Source organism: Manacus vitellinus, unplaced genomic scaffold (genome assembly GCF_001715985.3).
Source record: "Manacus vitellinus isolate BGI_N305 unplaced genomic scaffold, ASM171598v3 scaffold_5_pilon, whole genome shotgun sequence".
Classification (NCBI taxonomy): domain Eukaryota; kingdom Metazoa; phylum Chordata; class Aves; order Passeriformes; family Pipridae; genus Manacus; species Manacus vitellinus.
Genome location: NW_021940682.1, coordinates 34,060,285 through 34,077,681, shown reverse-complemented (window position 1 = coordinate 34,077,681; position 17,397 = coordinate 34,060,285). Strand labels below are relative to the sequence as shown.

At 35.4% G+C, this 17,397-nt stretch overlaps 1 protein-coding gene across 3 annotated transcripts in view; it reads left to right on the top strand.

Moving 5' to 3' along the window:
• XPOT (exportin for tRNA) overlaps window positions 1-16,048 on the top strand; it is a 28,960-nt gene extending 12,912 nt beyond the window's left edge. For all 3 annotated transcript variants that reach the window (XM_018080483.2, XM_018080481.2, XM_018080482.2), the window contains exons 9-25: window positions 188-424; window positions 723-761; window positions 3,849-3,911; window positions 4,893-5,017; window positions 5,843-5,987; window positions 6,131-6,250; window positions 6,421-6,515; window positions 7,278-7,347; window positions 7,647-7,885; window positions 8,379-8,664; window positions 10,453-10,642; window positions 11,776-11,892; window positions 11,978-12,093; window positions 12,592-12,639; window positions 14,427-14,498; window positions 15,030-15,086; window positions 15,565-16,048. In XM_018080483.2, coding sequence (XP_017935972.1) covers window positions 188-424; window positions 723-761; window positions 3,849-3,911; window positions 4,893-5,017; window positions 5,843-5,987; window positions 6,131-6,250; window positions 6,421-6,515; window positions 7,278-7,347; window positions 7,647-7,885; window positions 8,379-8,664; window positions 10,453-10,642; window positions 11,776-11,892; window positions 11,978-12,093; window positions 12,592-12,639; window positions 14,427-14,498; window positions 15,030-15,086; window positions 15,565-15,591 — 2,046 coding nt within the window. In that variant the 3' untranslated portion in view covers window positions 15,592-16,048. The remainder of the gene's footprint in view (window positions 1-187; window positions 425-722; window positions 762-3,848; window positions 3,912-4,892; window positions 5,018-5,842; window positions 5,988-6,130; window positions 6,251-6,420; window positions 6,516-7,277; window positions 7,348-7,646; window positions 7,886-8,378; window positions 8,665-10,452; window positions 10,643-11,775; window positions 11,893-11,977; window positions 12,094-12,591; window positions 12,640-14,426; window positions 14,499-15,029; window positions 15,087-15,564) is intronic.
• The last annotated feature ends 1,349 nt before the right edge of the window (window positions 16,049-17,397 follow it).

The window sequence follows — 17,397 nt, the reverse complement described above, 5'->3', positions numbered from 1 at the left end:
CTGACATTGTTTTAATTTTTTTCTCTTTCCATTCCCTGGGGAAAAGGAACCAGGCAATTGTACTTTCTGTCTAGGAGACAAATGTTGGGATTACTTCAACATATTAGATGTGCAGTACAATCTGTGAGCTCATGCCATTTAAACTTAAGCTCTGATAGTACTTTTAATTGGGTGTCTTTCCTTGCAGGAAGATGATGTGGATTTTCTGGCCAGATTTTCTAAGCTGGTCAATGGGATGGGGCAAGCATTAATAGCTAGTTGGACTAAACTGATAAAAAATGGTGATATGAAGAGTGCTCAAGACACTCTACAAGCTATTGAAGCAAAAGTGGCCCTTATGTTGCAACTGCTAATTCACGAAGATGATGACATCTCCTCTAACATCATTGGCTTTTGTTATGATTACCTTCACATCCTGAAACAAGTATGTCTGACTTCAGTTTAACATATGATTTCATTTGATATTTTTGTGAATATATAGATCTCATACTATGTGCAAACTGACTTGCAAAATAGGTTTTTACTAATAGCATTCGGTATCTTTAATGCCTGTGGTTGTGCTATTTCTGTAGTGTTTAGAGATCTGAAGGAGTTTGGTTAAATCTTGTGTTAAGTGGAAAGAAGGCTTGCAAATCATATGGCTGTTAAAAACCAAGACTGTCTTTTCCCATTAGTAATAAAAAAGTATACAAAAAAAATAACACTTAAATTTTATTTTACAGCTTTCTGCACTTTCAGACCAACAAAAAGCTAATGTAGAGGTAAGTATTTTCTTTTTACTACAAATTCTGTTCTTCAAGAACACATTGAATCAGAATGTTTCATTTTGCTGAAACAGATCATGTTTCCTATATGTGCCTTGAAATATGTGTGTGACAGTAATCAAAAGGGAAGACTTAAAAGTTTTAAGGTCAGTGTGTTCCATCTTCTGCTAAGTAACTACAGTTGTTTCTTAAATAGTAAACCCATATTGAATTGTGTATAAAGATGAAAGCTATTTTAGAGCTGGTCTTCCCAAACAACCCTTAAGCATGTGTTGGTAAGATCCTGTACAGGCTGTACTGTTCACAGAATATTCTTAAATCAGTACAGAAGAATTGTTTTCTTGAAGTTTTGTATTTTTACAAATAATTCCAAAGGATTGGAAGAAGTCTAGGAAGGGTTGTCATAAAAAGAACTCCATGATAATATAAGTTAAACTTATGAAAGAAGCAGCAATTCAGCTGTAACAGTTGTAATTATAAGCAGCTATATATTAAACATTATGTTAAATATACATTCAGATCAAGTTTATATGCTTGAGTGGAGATAAACTTCAGTTTATATATAAAGCATAAAGTTTAATAAGTAAGGTTTATGTTCCATTTTGGAAGTAGTAAACTTTTATTTGAATTCTTCAGCCCAGTCCTTTTAATTTCTTTTCTCTATAGGACATCTATGTAGATGTCCTAATTTGGATGTTGAACTGGTTAGATTGCTGCAGGTGTTTTGTAAGTTGATACAGCTGATAGGTGTGATTCCTTTACAAAGAAAACTGAATTATGTACCTGTCTAAGGTGAACTTTGATACTATCACTGAATCTTTTTATTTTTGTTACTGAAATAAGTTTGCTAAAACTACTGTCATGCTGAAGATCCTCATGTTGCAATTATTTCTTAATTTTACTGAGCACTTTGTGAGGATTTGTGTTAAAATGAGAAGCAGTTGTACCAATGTTTTTTTTTCTTTCATTCACCTCATAATAAGAAATTAATGGGAAATAATCTAAAACTTATTGTTGTGTGTCTTAAGCTTTAAATTGTGGGCTTAGCAGCATTCCTTTAAAGTTTTGCACCTAAGTTCTCCCTTTTAACTTGTTTGTTATTTGAACAGGAAAACAGGGGGGGTCTTGTTTATTTTGCCTTTAAAGTTCCAAAGTTTTTTCTCATCAGCAAAATCACATTTCTAATTCTTAGAATGACAGGTCCTTCTAAATATCTTTGGCTACAAGCATATTGCATTAATGTTTTGCAGTTATTTCAATTCTTTAATATCACTTTTTACACAGAAGCAGAGACTTCTCACAGGTGATGCTGACACTTGGTGTCAAAGTATCTATTTCTGCAGTATCACTAAATTTCACCTCAGAAACCAAAGTTTAATTCATTGGTCCATTTTAGTGTTAGGGAATTTCAGGTTTTGCAGTTAAAATGAAGAATGATGGTTCATTTGTCAAAAGGTTTTTTTGTTGCTTGTTGTTGGTTTTTTGTTTGTGAGGGTTTTTTGGTGGTTTGATGTTTTTGTTTGGTTTTCTTGGGGGTTTTTATGTGCTTTGTTCCTTTATTATTTATCTGAAATTCGTGGCTATCTACATTCTGAAACCTTCCATATTGAAAGGAAATCACAAAATGCTAATCAAGGTCTTGCTGATATGATCAGCTGTTGGCTATTAAATTTAACCAATATGAATTAAAAACGACACAAGTTTGTGTTTTCACCTGGTAGTAGGTATAAGCATGAGGCGTTCTGTAATGCTGATTTAAATACCTGTTAAAATTCTACTGACTATTCTCCAACATTCAGTGAACTCATTCCTTGTAATAGGTATATGGATACGTCCTGCCCTATTACTTGTTGCTACTTCATATTCTCATGACTTCTAACACTTTATTGTTGTCATAGATATAAAAATGGTCTTCCTCTGACTCAGAGGAATTCAGAATAGGTTTCTGTCCATTTGGCATATTTTAGACTTAATACAAGTTTTTGTAGGTTCCCCAGAACTAAAATATAGTAGATTTTTACATACTTTTTTTAGCTCACTGTGTGTGTTAGTCCAACTTCTGTCCATTCTGTCAAGTATGAATGGAATTAAATACTCTATGTATTTCAAACATTAAATTAGAGTTATGAAAACCTGAACTAGTAAATGCTGAGTAATATCAAAGTGACATATTTAGAGTTTCAGACTTAAGTAGAGCTAAGATCAGGCCTTTATTGCTGCTTTAAGACATACCAACAGTCCCTACTTAGGTGGAATTGTGCTTCAGCTGTGGACAAGGTTTATTAGAGAGACCCTCCTGTTGAGTCACGAGGTGCAGAAAGGACACCCTTGCTTTCTAGACTCCTTCTCAGAGAGGAGTCTAGATGCGGTTGGATCCAGTCCTAGTCCCAGATTTAGTCTATGTTCATGTATAAAAGATTGTATAGGTATAATTGAATCTTTGTGCTACTTTGTCCTGCAGGATTAAGGGTGGCAAACCAAATATATAAATGATTTATTCTATTTTATTGATTATGGTGATGATAATGATTAGACTAAAATACTTCAATCAATAGTATTGACTATGTGCTACAGATAGTTATAGCTACTAGAGTATAGTGCACTGTTTCTTGAAGCAATATTGAAACAGTGAGTAGAGATTGATGTTACTCACCCATCCCAATGACTGTGAGCTATTAGAGACGTTGATGTTACCGCTGAGCTGACCCGTCCCTTTAAAATAGTATCTTGGACAACTGTTTAGCTTCCTCTGCCTAGTTCAGTCATCTTGATTGTTTTCACTGTGAACTGAACACAGATCACAAGCTGGGAATAAGGCCAGATAGTACTGTCAGAGACTGAGAACTCCAAATCATCTATGCTGTGTATCTGGAATAGCATCTGTGTATTGTTTGGATATAATCCATCTGTTCTGATTTGGACCGTTAACTTCTGCTAAACCTCTGAAAATAATAGTTCAAATGGGATTAAAAATATATGTAAACACATAATGCTTGCTTTCATATTTTCTTTACTGTAGTAATTTTAACTGTTGGTTCTTATAACTTGTCTGCTTCTATGCTTACAGTTGTGTTTTTATCTTAGGCAATCATGTTGGCTGTAATGAAGAAGTTGACATATGATGAAGAATATAATTTTGAAAATGAGGTATTTTGTTATAGGAGTAAACAGACAAATGCCATTTAATTATATGTACTTAAACTTGCTCACACTTTGAAAATCCATGTTTTTCTTAAACTAGAGATTTAAAGGTGGGAAGCAAAGGTCTGTAGCCTGATTTTTTTTTTTTCTTACATGGAAAGCTTTTTTAACTTCTGGATATGTCTGCATAGGATAAAACAACATAGTAAAGGAATATCCAAGCCAGTTCAGTTAAGAGTGTTTCTGGCTGTGTTTGTGCAAAGATATTCCTAGACAAACACAGCTGTGCTGATACCTAAACATGGCTGTTAAGGTGGCTTGTTCAAGTGCAAATTGGTGTGTTTCTGCACATCACTTCTATCTTGCAAAAAGACTTGAGAAATGTGTAATGAAACTCTTTAAGAGATGCTGCTTGAGCTACTAGAGGTGGTCAAACCTCTGCAAAAACAAGATAAAGGTGGAGTGAGTTCTCCTTTCATGCCTACATCTCTATCAGCCAACAGTAATGATTGAGTTTGTTAGACAGATTTACTTTTGCTCCAGGCTGTTTGGAGAGTTGTAGTCTTAAAAAGGTTAACCTAAACTGTATGCAGTCCATCATAAATGTTGCTATGAGGTCCAATTTTAAAATTAAGACAGATGCTGAGAAAAAACATTTTTGGGGAGTGAGTCAATTTTCAAGAATTGGGTCAATAAGACTTTGCCAAGAGCATTTTCTTTCTTGTACTTTTGGCCAGTTTTCAGTTTGGAAAGCCTTTTTAATATGCTTCTGGACTGAATGCAGTGTATCTCAACATATTACAACTAGCCATAAAAGGAGCCTGCTGTTATGTTGCAAGAGTATAGGGTGAGCATTATTGAATTCTCTGAGCATGCTAGACTGGTTTTGTATATACATGTTTTTTGGTTTAGGTGTAATTGTCTAAAATGGTTGTGGATGAATTTAAACGTGAAAATATGGACTTTACTGATGTGAATGTTTTGTAGGGTGAAGATGAAGCAATGTTTGTGGAGTACAGAAAACAATTAAAATTGTTGCTGGACAGACTTGCCCAGGTTTCACCAGAATTACTGTTGGCGTCTGTCCGCAGAGTTTTTAACACTACACTTCAGTAAGTTGGGGTTTTTGACTTGTTTTGCACGATGCTCTTTGGGAGTTTTTTGCCTTTTGTAAACTGTCAGAGTTAGTAATGAATTTAAGTGTGATGCAGCAATATGAAACCAATTGATAGAATGAGCTTGTTACAACTTAATGATAAATGTGACTTTGTATAATCTTTTACTCAACTCTTTAGAATGAAAAAGCTTGCTTTTTGTAACCTTAAATGATAGTGCTTCTTTCCTAGAGGTGTTCTTGATATTTGTCACTTACCTACACACCAACAGCCATTTGGACAGGTGTTCACTTTGCCACATCTCATAAGAGTTTCCTTGAGGTGTAAATATTATGCATTACTTTTATCAGAAAAACAAGTGTTGGATAGGGTTAAAAAATGTAAGTGAAGTATTTTTGTTAAAAAACAAACTATAGATCCAATCGTGGAAACTGCATGTAAGTAAAGAAATATGATTACTAATTGCCTGACTGTGAGGACAATTATGTGTATACAAATAGAAATCCAGTATTGTGTATAAACAATTGTACCTTGTTCTTTAGTAAGCCTCTGTTTGTGTGAGGCTGAATGGCTTGTCCACACATCATAGTAGGTGGTTTTGTACTGAAGTAAGCACTTTAAGAAATCTGTAGCTTTCAAGTTGAAACTGGTAAAAGAAAATTGGTAGTGCTCTGATGAAGAGGTGGTGTGTTAGTGGATAAAGTCTTTCAGAAGCATCCTGAAATACTGCCTGGGCCTTACTGGTGTTTTTCGTAGTATAAATATGTTCTTTTGAGCCTATTTAGGGTACTAAAGACTAACATGTTCATATTCTTTCTCTAGGAACTGGCAGACTACGCGATTTATGGAAGTAGAAGTAGCAATAAGGCTGCTGTATATGTTGGCTGAAGCTCTTCCTGTATCTCATGGTGCTCACTTCTCTGGTGATGTTACTAAAGCTACAGCTTTACAAGACATGATGAGAACAGTAAGTATGTGTTGAGAGCTATTTAAAAATGGCAGTAAAGACTGGAACATTTCAGTTTAAATGGCTCACGTTAATTACCAGCATGTCACTTACATTGCAGTTAGTTTTATAAACAGCTAAAATGCTAATGCTTTTATTTGTAGCTGGTGACTTCTGGTGTTAGTGCCTACCAGCATACATCTGTGACCCTGGAATTCTTTGAAACAGTGGTTAGATATGAAAAATTCTTTGCTGTTGAACCTCAGCACATTCCAACTGTTCTGGTAAGTTTCACCTCATTTACATTTTTACTAGGTAAGACTAGGGAAGTTTTTTAGACTTAGGAAATTTTCCTATTTTCTGAAGGTCACTAAAGAAGCTGGATTTCTTAAACTGTTGGATTAGATTCCCCCAGCTTTGTTTAGGGATTCTGAGATGCTTTTCTTGATTGCAGATGGCATTTTTAGATCACCGTGGTCTTCGCCATACAAGTCCCAAAGTACGAAGTCGAACAGCTTACCTCTTTTCCAGATTTGTCAAGTCTCTCAAGTGAGTAAAATGCGTCCAAATGGCACTGAATTTACCATACACAGCCCTTCTGTAAGTCACAGTTGTCATTGAAACAGGCTGGGCTTCAAGTGCACTGCAGTGATGTAGTAAACAGTGCTCTAGCAGGGTTGTCCTGTTGTATAATGCTAAGGTAGCAGTGGAAAAATTTGTAACAGAAGTGGAAATACATATGCTTAGTTTATTTTGATTAGATGTCAAAGCTGATCAACAATGTCCGTCTGTTCTGCTTTTCCTCAGTGAGCAGAGCTGAGTGTGAGTGGAACTGGAGATTCACAAGAAGTAACTCTTCCCTATCCCTAACCAAATTTTGAGTATTTATGGTATTTATACTGATGAAGTTTACTCATTGTATTAGAACCCTTCAAACAGTCCTGTCTTGTTGGTCTTATTTCATAGGCTTGTATTTAATGTAGAGGTAGAAGAAGCTCAGAAATGGCTCAGATTTCAACATGATCCTATTTTTCAACTGTTATTGAAACTATTTTGCTTAGATGGTCCATGTTTTTGAAAAAATGAGGGAAAGAAAGAAATGTTTATTTCCTACTATGCCATGTATCTATTTGGCCTACCACGAGCACCATATCCTTAAGCCAGATTTTTCTGCTGCAGGGCTTTGATAGTTAACGGGGATTTCTACATTGAGAAGTGGTGTCTGGCTTTACAGCTTAAATAAAATATCAAGAAACTTGTAAAAATGCACGTGCTTCTAAATAGTGTTATGTACTTTGTGTTTTACTTCAGTAAGCAAATGAATCCCTTTATTGAAGATGTTCTGAATAGAATACAAGACCTGATGGAACTTTCTCCTCCTGTGAGTATTTGCAGCAGATTTTAGTAATGAATAAGGCTTGCACTTAACTCATCTGTGTGTCTGAGTACTTGCTGAATTGTAAGCTTAGCATGCAAACATTTAAACACAAATAGTAATCCTGATTTTTTTGGTCTGAGATCACTTGCATGTACCTTTTGTACTTAATTTTAATAATCTTGCTTATGTGGGTTTCTGGGAGCATAGGATAGAGATGGGTATATATAGAAGGCTATAAACTTTGAGAAGACAGCCTTGATAAAGAACGCTTAGTGAATTACACTTGTTATCTTCAATTTTAGGAAAATGGTTACCAGGCACTGTTAAGCAGTGATGATCAACTTTTCATTTATGAAACAGCTGGAGTGTTAATAGTTAACAGCGAATACTCTGCAGAACGAAAACAGGTTCTAATGAGAAATTTGTTGACTCCGCTGATGGAGAAGTTCAAAGTATTGTTAGAAAAACTGATGATGGCACAAGATGAGGACAGACAGATGGCACTGGCTGACTGCCTCAATCATGCTGTTGGGTTTGCTAGGTAGGTACAACACAGTGACTCTGTGTACATTTCTGGTTTGAGTAAAAGGAAAATACAAAGGATTTATTGGGAGGAGGAGCTGAGTTTTCTACCTTCATTGACCTAGAAAATCATCAGTGGTTGTAGAATTTATGGCAGCCCAGAAAATGAGTTAAGTCCTTTAGAAAAGGCTGCTATGGATGTAGATACAGAGAATATTGAGCAAGTTTATAATGAATCAGCATCTATTCCGCTGCTCAAAGAATTGTATGGAGCTATTCTAATCATATGTTGTTTGTAAATTGTTAGAATTTAATTCTCAAAAACTGCCAAAGCAATTCTACTTCATATCAAATAATTCTGTTCATTACTTCCACTGTTTGGCTCTAATTTCATGAAATGGAATATTCTAGTTTAGTGCATGGGTTTTAAAGCATTTGTTGTTCTCAGTGTTACTGCTTCTTCATTATATTGAACGTGAGCTTATATAAAACTTGATGTACTGCTTTTACAGTCGAACCAGCAAGGCTTTCAGCAATAAGCAAACTGTAAAGCAATGTGGATGCTCAGAAGTTTATCTGGACTGTCTACAAACATTTCTGCCAGCTCTCAGTTGTCCATTACAAAAGGAAGTTCTGAGAAGTGGTGTCCGCACTTTCCTTCACCGCATGATTATTTGCCTAGAGGAAGAAGTTCTTCCATTCATTCCTTCTGCCTCTGAACACATGCTTAAAGATTGTGAAGCAAAAGATCTTCAAGAATTCATTCCTCTTATAAACCAAATAACAGCTAAGTTTAAGGTATGATATTGCTTAAGCTTTTCAGGGTCAAAGTGTTGCTGGTATCTTCTCTTTTCTCATTACAGAAAAATAGGTATCTGTTAGAACCTTACCTTAGAATTTATAAATCAGTGTATTTTTCAGGCTGCTACTGGGAAACATTGTCTTCCATCACGGTCCTTCATTGCTGGATTCACAGTGATCGAATGAGTGTTTTTTCTTTGATTATATTTATATTGTGTTTATTTTTTGAGTTTAATATTTTAAAATAGTACTTGCAGATTTTTTTTTGATTGACACAGTTAGCTTCATGCCCTCCCTGAAGTGTTAAGCTAATGTTACAAACTATGCAAGCTCTGAAGTGAGTTTTCTCATTTCTTATAATGAGATTTCCAGAAGACAGAGATACAGAAATATCAGATGCAGGTATAGGGAGGAATAATGATGTACGAGATCTCTATCTAGTGGCGTTGCATAAAATGTACACCGAGGCTTAATGCATTGCAATTAAAAATACATGGACAAATATGGAGGTTTGGAAATGGCACACATGAGATATGTAATAAACAGGAGTAGGACTGTCAACTAATAATCTGGCAAAAGCTCTTAAAGTGTAATCTTTGAGAGCTTCCTAGTTTCAAACAATTCAAATGTTAAGTCAGTGAAATAGATGAAGTTGCTAACCTGTTACCTCTTTTAATTCCCTGGAGCTGCCACAGGAACATCACACTGTTATGAATGGTATGGGAAATTCATGGCTGTATGAGAAGGTTAAGAAGCCTCTAAAAAGACTTAAATAAATTTTCCAGCAGAATGCAAAATTAAAATGACTGCAAGTGAAGAGAGAGGCGCATTTTGTGAGCAGTGGAACAGAGCTATAATATATGTGTGTGAATCTGGCATGTGGATGGACTGCTGTTTGGAGTATCCCATCTTCAGAGCAGAGAGGGATTTTTGAAAAATCGAGTATTTAAGAGATTAGGGAGGAAGACTCTTACTACTTTAGTCCTTTTAGCAAGCTGTGCTAAAAGGAATCCAAGATAACAGAAGATAATTAAAAATAGTCAGTGAAAGCTGAGGAAAGTAAAAGCAAAACAGTCACAGGAGCAAGACTGGACAAATATCATGTTTGTGTGAAATATTTAACTTTGTATTATACACTACTATTATTATTATAACTAGGGGAAGCAAAGATTCCATCTTATAGTCTTGAATACTTTCAAGGTATAATAAAGAGAAGATTAAAGATAAAATCTTGCTTAAGCATTAGGAAATAAACATCTGAGTTGCCTCTTTATAGAATTATAAGGCATGACTGAATAACACACACCTTCAGTTTTTCAATTCATATGTGTTCAATTAATTTAGTGCCCTTCCATATATTTCTCACTTGCTTGTAAGTGACAAGTTTATTCTGTAACATCAGAAGCGTTTGTGCTTCTTCAGTAATCCTTAAAGAAAAATTCTACAAAAGATGGCCTCAGCATCTTAGGGATGGTATTTCAGGAAATTTGAAATGGTCTGTCTGAACAGAAGGATGAAAAATCCTGAAAAAGCTTCTGTTCCTACTTAGAATGAGACTAGGCAGGGCTAGTTTTTTTTGTTCAGAAGCTTGAAATAGTTGGTGTGTAAGTCAAGATCCAGGAATGTTCATGATGACCCTGATGCAGCTTGCTTTAAGTAGTTGGTACATGATATTACTAATATTAAAAGTGAATCCAAGCTCAGAATTGTAATAAGCCCGTAAGTTTTAACTTCTAAATGTTTGATTTCTCTGTTTGAGTTGACACTCTCTTCTGATCTCCACAGACACAGGTTTCACCTTTTCTGCAACAGATGTTTATGCCACTACTTCATGCTATTTTTGAGGTGTTGCTCCTTCCAGCAGAAGAAAATGACCAGTCTGCTGCTTTAGAAAAACAAATGTTACGGAGGAGTTACTTTGCTTTTTTGCAGACAGTAACTGGTAGTGGAATGAGTGAAGTCATAGCTAATCAAGGTAATGAGTTCAGTTGCTCAAAAGATAATACTATGGTTAATCTCAGCTAGGTTTTATCTACTAAAATCATTAGCCTAGTTCCTGTCAAGTACCATTAACTATGGTAAGGTAGAATGGATTCATGTAAATACAGTATTCAATTTGCCTGATTCAAATTACCTGTTGTACAGGAATTTGGGTTTGTGAAATCCATCTGTAATAGGCATATTCTCCTTATTGATCTTTTCAGCTTAATGTGATCACTGTGTCTGTAAGGACAAGAATGGTATATCCATCCTCATGCATCATTGTATTTGTCTGGTGAATCAGAGATCATACATCCAACAGTGTTCAGACTGTTGGGCAAGACCACTCACAGCTGCCAGTATTCATTGTGTTCATTTTCTGAAGGAGAGGCACATCAGTAACTTTTGCAAATTTTTATCACTACCACCTGATCTTGTTATCTGTGGTGGTGGAAGGCATCATGTGACTTACTATATATGTAGTTACCAGGTTTTCCTCATCCTTAGTGGCCAGATGGAGGTTACTTCTTTTCATGGCAGGAATTTCGAGTCAGATATCTAGTTGCCTGATTCTTTAAAGTGACTCAGCTGGTTGGAGCTCAGAGTTCCTTCCACTTACCAAATGGTGGTAATACCAGTGGGAAAGGAAAGCTTTCTTGAAAGAGGCTCTTGGTAGTTGCAATATGCCAAGAAATTTTTAAAGGAATCAAACAAATAAGCATAGATGCAGCACAGAAATTTTAAATGTGTAAAAAATATCTTGCCATATGTTGCAAGATAGGCTAACTGCTTCAGTGCCACTGAGTTTTAATTAAGTCTACCAGGTTTAGGTAAAGAGGAGAAAATTTGTGTTTGTAAGCAGGTCAAAATACCTTTCTCACCTTTGTGTGTATTAAAGGCCAGAAGAACAATTTAAATCTCCAAACGTAAAAAAAAATTATAACCTAAATAAGAGTTGTCTTGCATCGTAGGGGAAACTTCCCAAAAATATTTGAGATTTGTGCAAAAAAGAGCTATTTTGAAGTTGAAGCATGTCTTCCAGGTCAGTATTTATATAAAATAGTGTAACAGTATCAAAACATTTTAGGCTGCAAGTTGAAATGACAAGCTCATTTTAATGTGTTTAAGGTGCAGAGAATGTGGAGCGTGTGATGTTCACTGTCATTCAAGGAGCAGTGGATTATCCAGATCCTATTGCACAGAAGACTTGTTTTATTATTCTTTCTAAGTTGGTGGAGCTTTGGGGTAAGACTGCCTTTCCAGAATTCCTTTGCAGTTGCTATTATCTGTGAAGCAATAGTAGAACTTGGAATGTTATTTTTCTTTTCAGGAGGTAAAGATGGACCAGTAGGTTTTGCAGACTTTGTCTACAAGCACATTGTTCCTGCATGTTTCTTAGCACCTTTGAAGCAAACATTTGACTTAGCAGATGCCCAGACAGTACTGGTGTGTATTATGGACTTTTTTTTTTTTTTGCATTTATTCTTATGGGGCAGATTCAAGCTAAGAAACCTACAATGGCCATGTGGTATTAAAGATTGTCATCTCACCCCTTGGGTTTTTTTTTTTAATTGTGGATACCTGAATGATTAATTATTGAATATCATAGTAGTAGTGTATTCTGTAGTTTCCCTACATTCGAAATCAGTTGCAGATCTGAGTATTTAACATTGACCTGTATGTTCACTGAAAGTGAACATACACAGTTGACTGTTCTTTAGTTCATTTTGGATTCAGCTGTGCAGAAATTTTTCTGATTAGAGTGGAACAAAACCTGGAAGGTCAAGACTCTGAATTATGTGACAGGTAAATGAGGGAATAATAGCATGAATTAGCCCTTGTTTTGGTCTTTATTAAGTTCTTTAGCTTTGAATACTTAACCAATAGACCAATGCAACAGTCTAATGTTATATATTTCATCTAATGTTATATATTTCATTTCAGGCTTTATCAGAGTGTGCAGTGACGTTAAAAACAATTCATCTCAAAAGGGTAAGCTTCATCATACTTTACAGGGAATAACTGTTGCAGGTTTCTTTCTAGTGCTTTTATCAGTTTCTAAAAGTTAGATACTTACTATGCTGAATTCCTGCTGTACTGTTATATAAAATAACAAGATGACCATAATGCTGCACAGGGATACAGGATCCAGTACTTCCACTTCTTGATAAATTACTGCAAAATATTGACTCTTCATCAAGAAGAAAAATCTGCTCACTTGGTTGGTACTGTGTTTAATTGATCAATTGGCATTCTTTCACTTTTCAGTGTAGTAATTAAACTGACATAAAAGATCATTAGTGATGTACTGTAGAGCACTTCTGTGTGAAAAATAAGTGTGTATTTTGATGTGTAGGAGACTAGATTGAAAAACATGGAAAAAATAAATTTTGCATTGTCTAATGCTTAAAACAGTGTAGTGTATTCCCATTTTTAATGGGAAATGAAACCCTTTCTATGTTCATGTTAGTTTCTTGCTACATCATTTAACTTACAGGCTAACTTTTCTGTCAAATGCAAGTTAAAGTCACAACTACACAAAAATTGTAAGAAGTTACAAACTGGCAGAAAAGGAATTGTGTTTTAATTGAAGAGACCTTCTGAGTTTGTTCCTTTTCTACCGAAATGCAATGAAGAGAGAAATCCATAGGAAATCAAGCTTTGGTAAAGGAAATAACTTGTTATTATGAATACAGTTTCTTTTTACACTATTGTGGCTTAGGAATACTGTTCCCTAATTCCCACTGCAACACTTGAAACCATGTCCTGCTCACTCACTCCCACCTCTCCCTCCCTGTGAGGGTGGCTGGAGAGGAGAACTGGAGGCATGAAAGGTAAAGATTGTGGGTTGACATAAGAACAGTTTCCTGGAAACAGCAATGAAATTAGAAACAAACAGTAACAATAATAATAAAAGGAGGTACAAGAAAAGCGAATGACTTACACGTGAAAAAAAAGTTCACCACACAGAAACCAGTACTACTCAGAGCACCATGGAACCACCAGGCTACCCAACAGTTGGTACAGAATAACTACTCCTCCTGCAAAAATTACCCTGGCCTGGCAGGAACCAGGACAAATCAAGACAAATATGGGAAAATTATCTGAAATCTTTTCCCCTCATGTGTACTGTATACCATGTTCTAGTTCTAGGGTAACTTATGTGAATTAATAAAGTTGATTCACTTTCCCCAGGTAGATGTATTGAGTCATGTTTGTATTCTGACAGTGTAGAGTAATCCCTCCTGTGATGAGAGTTATCTGATAAATACAGTAAAGGAAACAAAAACTGAAGCATTAATCAAAATGTTTGCACTGCTCAAAGGTTTGGAAGTTCCATATAATTACTGCTTAGTCCACTGCAGATAACAGTCAAAGTTACAAGAAGAGAAATACTGTGTTTAGCTGCACTTGGCTACTAAATTTTGCAGTGGGAGTAGTGTGGTAAAACAGTAGGCAGATACTAAAAGCCATTTTTTACAGTTGACATGTAACAAACTGATTGGTTCTATTGTAATTCTTATTCACTGCAATTTTCTGTGCATTCTTTTGCTGTGTAACAAAAGATACCAAATTGCAGTAGAATCCTTAATGCCACGGTTGACAAATCTTTTTATTTGCTAACAGCTGAGAATAACATAAGCATCTGATATGCTATTACTTCTCTATAATAGTCATATAAACCACCTGTTTTCAGTTTTCTGTACCATACAGTATCAGACTGATTTTCCATTTGTAAAAAAATATACTTTGAAAAATTGTGTACTGCTTTTCTCTAGGGTCCTGAGTGCATTCAGTATCTTCAGCAAGAGTATTTGCCTTCTTTGCAAGTAGCTCCTGAGATAATCCAGGTGGGAATTCCTAAAAGAACATTTGGAAAACTCTAACAACCATAAATGTTAAATGGGGGAAAAAAATGAGTACTTACAAAGTTAACCTCCCCCAGCAATAAAACTTATTCAGTTATTGCATATCAGAATAGGATTAATTTAGCATAAGGAGTAAAGTTACTGTAAGCATACCTTGCAAAAAAAAAAAAAGAAAGTCCAGTGCATGTGACTGTCTAAGCAATCTTCCTACTTGAATTCAAATTTTAACTTGAGGATATCCTTGTAGATGGTCCTGTTTGTCTACTCAGCTAAAAATGGATCTGATATCCTGTATTTGAAAAAAGCAAAAACAGTTTTTCACCCCAGAATGCACTTGGACTGTCATAGCCTTTTACAAGTTTTTATCCATAACATGCTTTTCTTTGGTTGTGCATTAGAGAAAATGCAAACTAATATCAATGGCTTTACGTACAAGGTATTTATATGCTCCTAATGTATCTCAGGTTGTCTCGTTGCTTCATTTAGTTAATATTTCTTTATTCTCTCTTACAGGAATTCTGTCAAGCACTTCAGCAGCCTGATGCTAAAGTTTTTAAAAATTACTTAAAGGTATAAAGATTTTTTTCTTTAAATAGCTTTTAGTTCCACTTGAACTTTGTCATGCAATTCAATCATAGTAGTGACTTGAAGTAAAATCAAAGTATTAAATTATTTAGTGGTTTTTAGCTATAGGGAATCTCCAAATATTAAAACTAGTTACTTGGGAAAAACAAAAAACCTATATCTATAAAGTTGTCACTTATTCTTAGCACCTTGCCATCTCCTCAATATCTTGATGTTCTTGTGGCTTTTATTTAATAGCTGAAATAGCAAAAAGGTTATGCTATAATTGTAGAGAATGTCAGAATGCATCATTTTTGAGGGTGTGAGTGTAATCAAATAGCACAAGTCACATCCTTGTACCTGATGTGTTAACCAATATGCTGAACATGAAAATGAGCTCTGTCAAACTAACTTACCTTATACATCAACCATTCCATGTCTTGTATTTCCTTTGTTTTAATTTTTTTAAAATAATTTTTCACAGGTATTCTTCCAGAGAGCCAAGCCCTAAGGAAAGTACTGGAATCTCATGTACCTGTTTCCATAATCCAGAACTCTAGTTGTTAATTTATAAAAATGCTAACTCTTGTGCCATTCAAACTGGTTTTGTTTTTAAGAAATGTTGCTTTGTGCTCACATCAGTACATACTTCAACCTTTTGCAAAAAAGAAATGCAATTTCCCCACCAGTGTCTCAAACATGAAGGTATGTGACAACATGAAAAATTACCTGTATACCTACACAAACTTTTATTATATATAGGATGATTTAAGCTTACACCTGTACCATGTAAAGCAATGAAATGACACTTATTTTTTAAATTAAATGAATTAAATGTAAAAATCCCTTCAGACCATAGCAATGGTTATTAAAATGTGTACATTTTTGATACGGAGTAAAATGTTTTAATAAGACATAAAATTCATTTGTTCATGTATGGTGACATGAAAATAAAACAATCAAAGTCATTCTTGTAGATAGTCATTTTATTGAATTTGTCTTAATGATAAAATATATATATACCTCCTATAAAACAGATTGGTGTAATAAATGATTTCACTTAAAAGTAGCATCTGGTTCTATCTTTTTTTATAAAAAAATAAAATTTTATCCAGTGAAACATTTAGTGTCTCTGAATCATTTTAGCTGAATCTTTCAAAGCTACAGCATTTTTGAACCTTCTGGCTGTTACATTTGAGTTGAACCTGGCAATTTTTCTTATGCTTAGATAATAAATCGTATTGCACCCTGCAATGGTCTATACACACTGCTACTTTTTTTTTTCAATTCTATAACATTACAGGTTTTTAGCTATTTCATAGGGGCAGGGTGAAGCTTGAGTATTGCTGTGCCTGGGCTTTAATACTTTCCTCGAGAACTGATGTCCACAGTAAAAACCTGACTTACCTCTAGCATAATCAGATGAGCATTTCTCGTGTTAGGTTCTTCATCCAATTTAAATGGAAAATAAATCATTTTTAGTGAATCAGAAACAGCAGCCAGGATTGGAGTGTGGTAATGTTTTGAGGATTCTCACTTCCATTCCCTCCCTTTTCCCTGAGGGCAGAAAGTAGAGGACACTTATCTTTACTACTCTTCAGTTGGACAGTATCACTTCTGTAAGATTTTGTTCCTGATTTATATGTATTTAATAAAAGTTTCTTGTTACTTGATTTGTTGTATCACAGAGGTAAGTGCTTGTGGTGCTTTTCATATTTTCTGGTCTCACAGTCCTGTTTTGCTTCCCTTGGCTGCCATACCAGTGCTAGAGGTCCCACGGCTCCAACCTCTTTCATTTTCTCCCATAGCACCAGAAGCTTTCCCTATCTGACTTGGTGCTTCGCGTGTGTTGCTGCGCTCCCCCACCTCCTGGCTGCCCCTCCCCAGCACAAGGGGCTGCACCCCTGACACTGCAGCTATAGCTGAGTGTTTGCTGTCCATCTTCCCCTGCAGTTATGGAAACTTTACGACACAGAGGCAGATTACAAAGTGAACAATAAAGCTTTTGTCTTTAGCAAAGTTTTTTGGGTTTAAGTTACAGTGTAATGGAGTCACTCTTAGTCTTCATATATGATTTAGACTTTTGCCTTTTGAAGTAAGGGCAGTACTGCTGCCTTTAGTTCTGCGTCCAAGCAGGGAAAAAGCCTACGCCTATTAATTCCATTAGTATAATTGACTGGCAAATCAGTGCTCAAATCAGTCCAGCAATTCAATTACCTAGGTAGCCTCATCTCCTCGGACGGTAAGACTGAGAGAGATAGACAACAGGTTAGCAAAGGCATATAGTGCTTTCAGAAAGCTTCATAAAAGAGTTTGG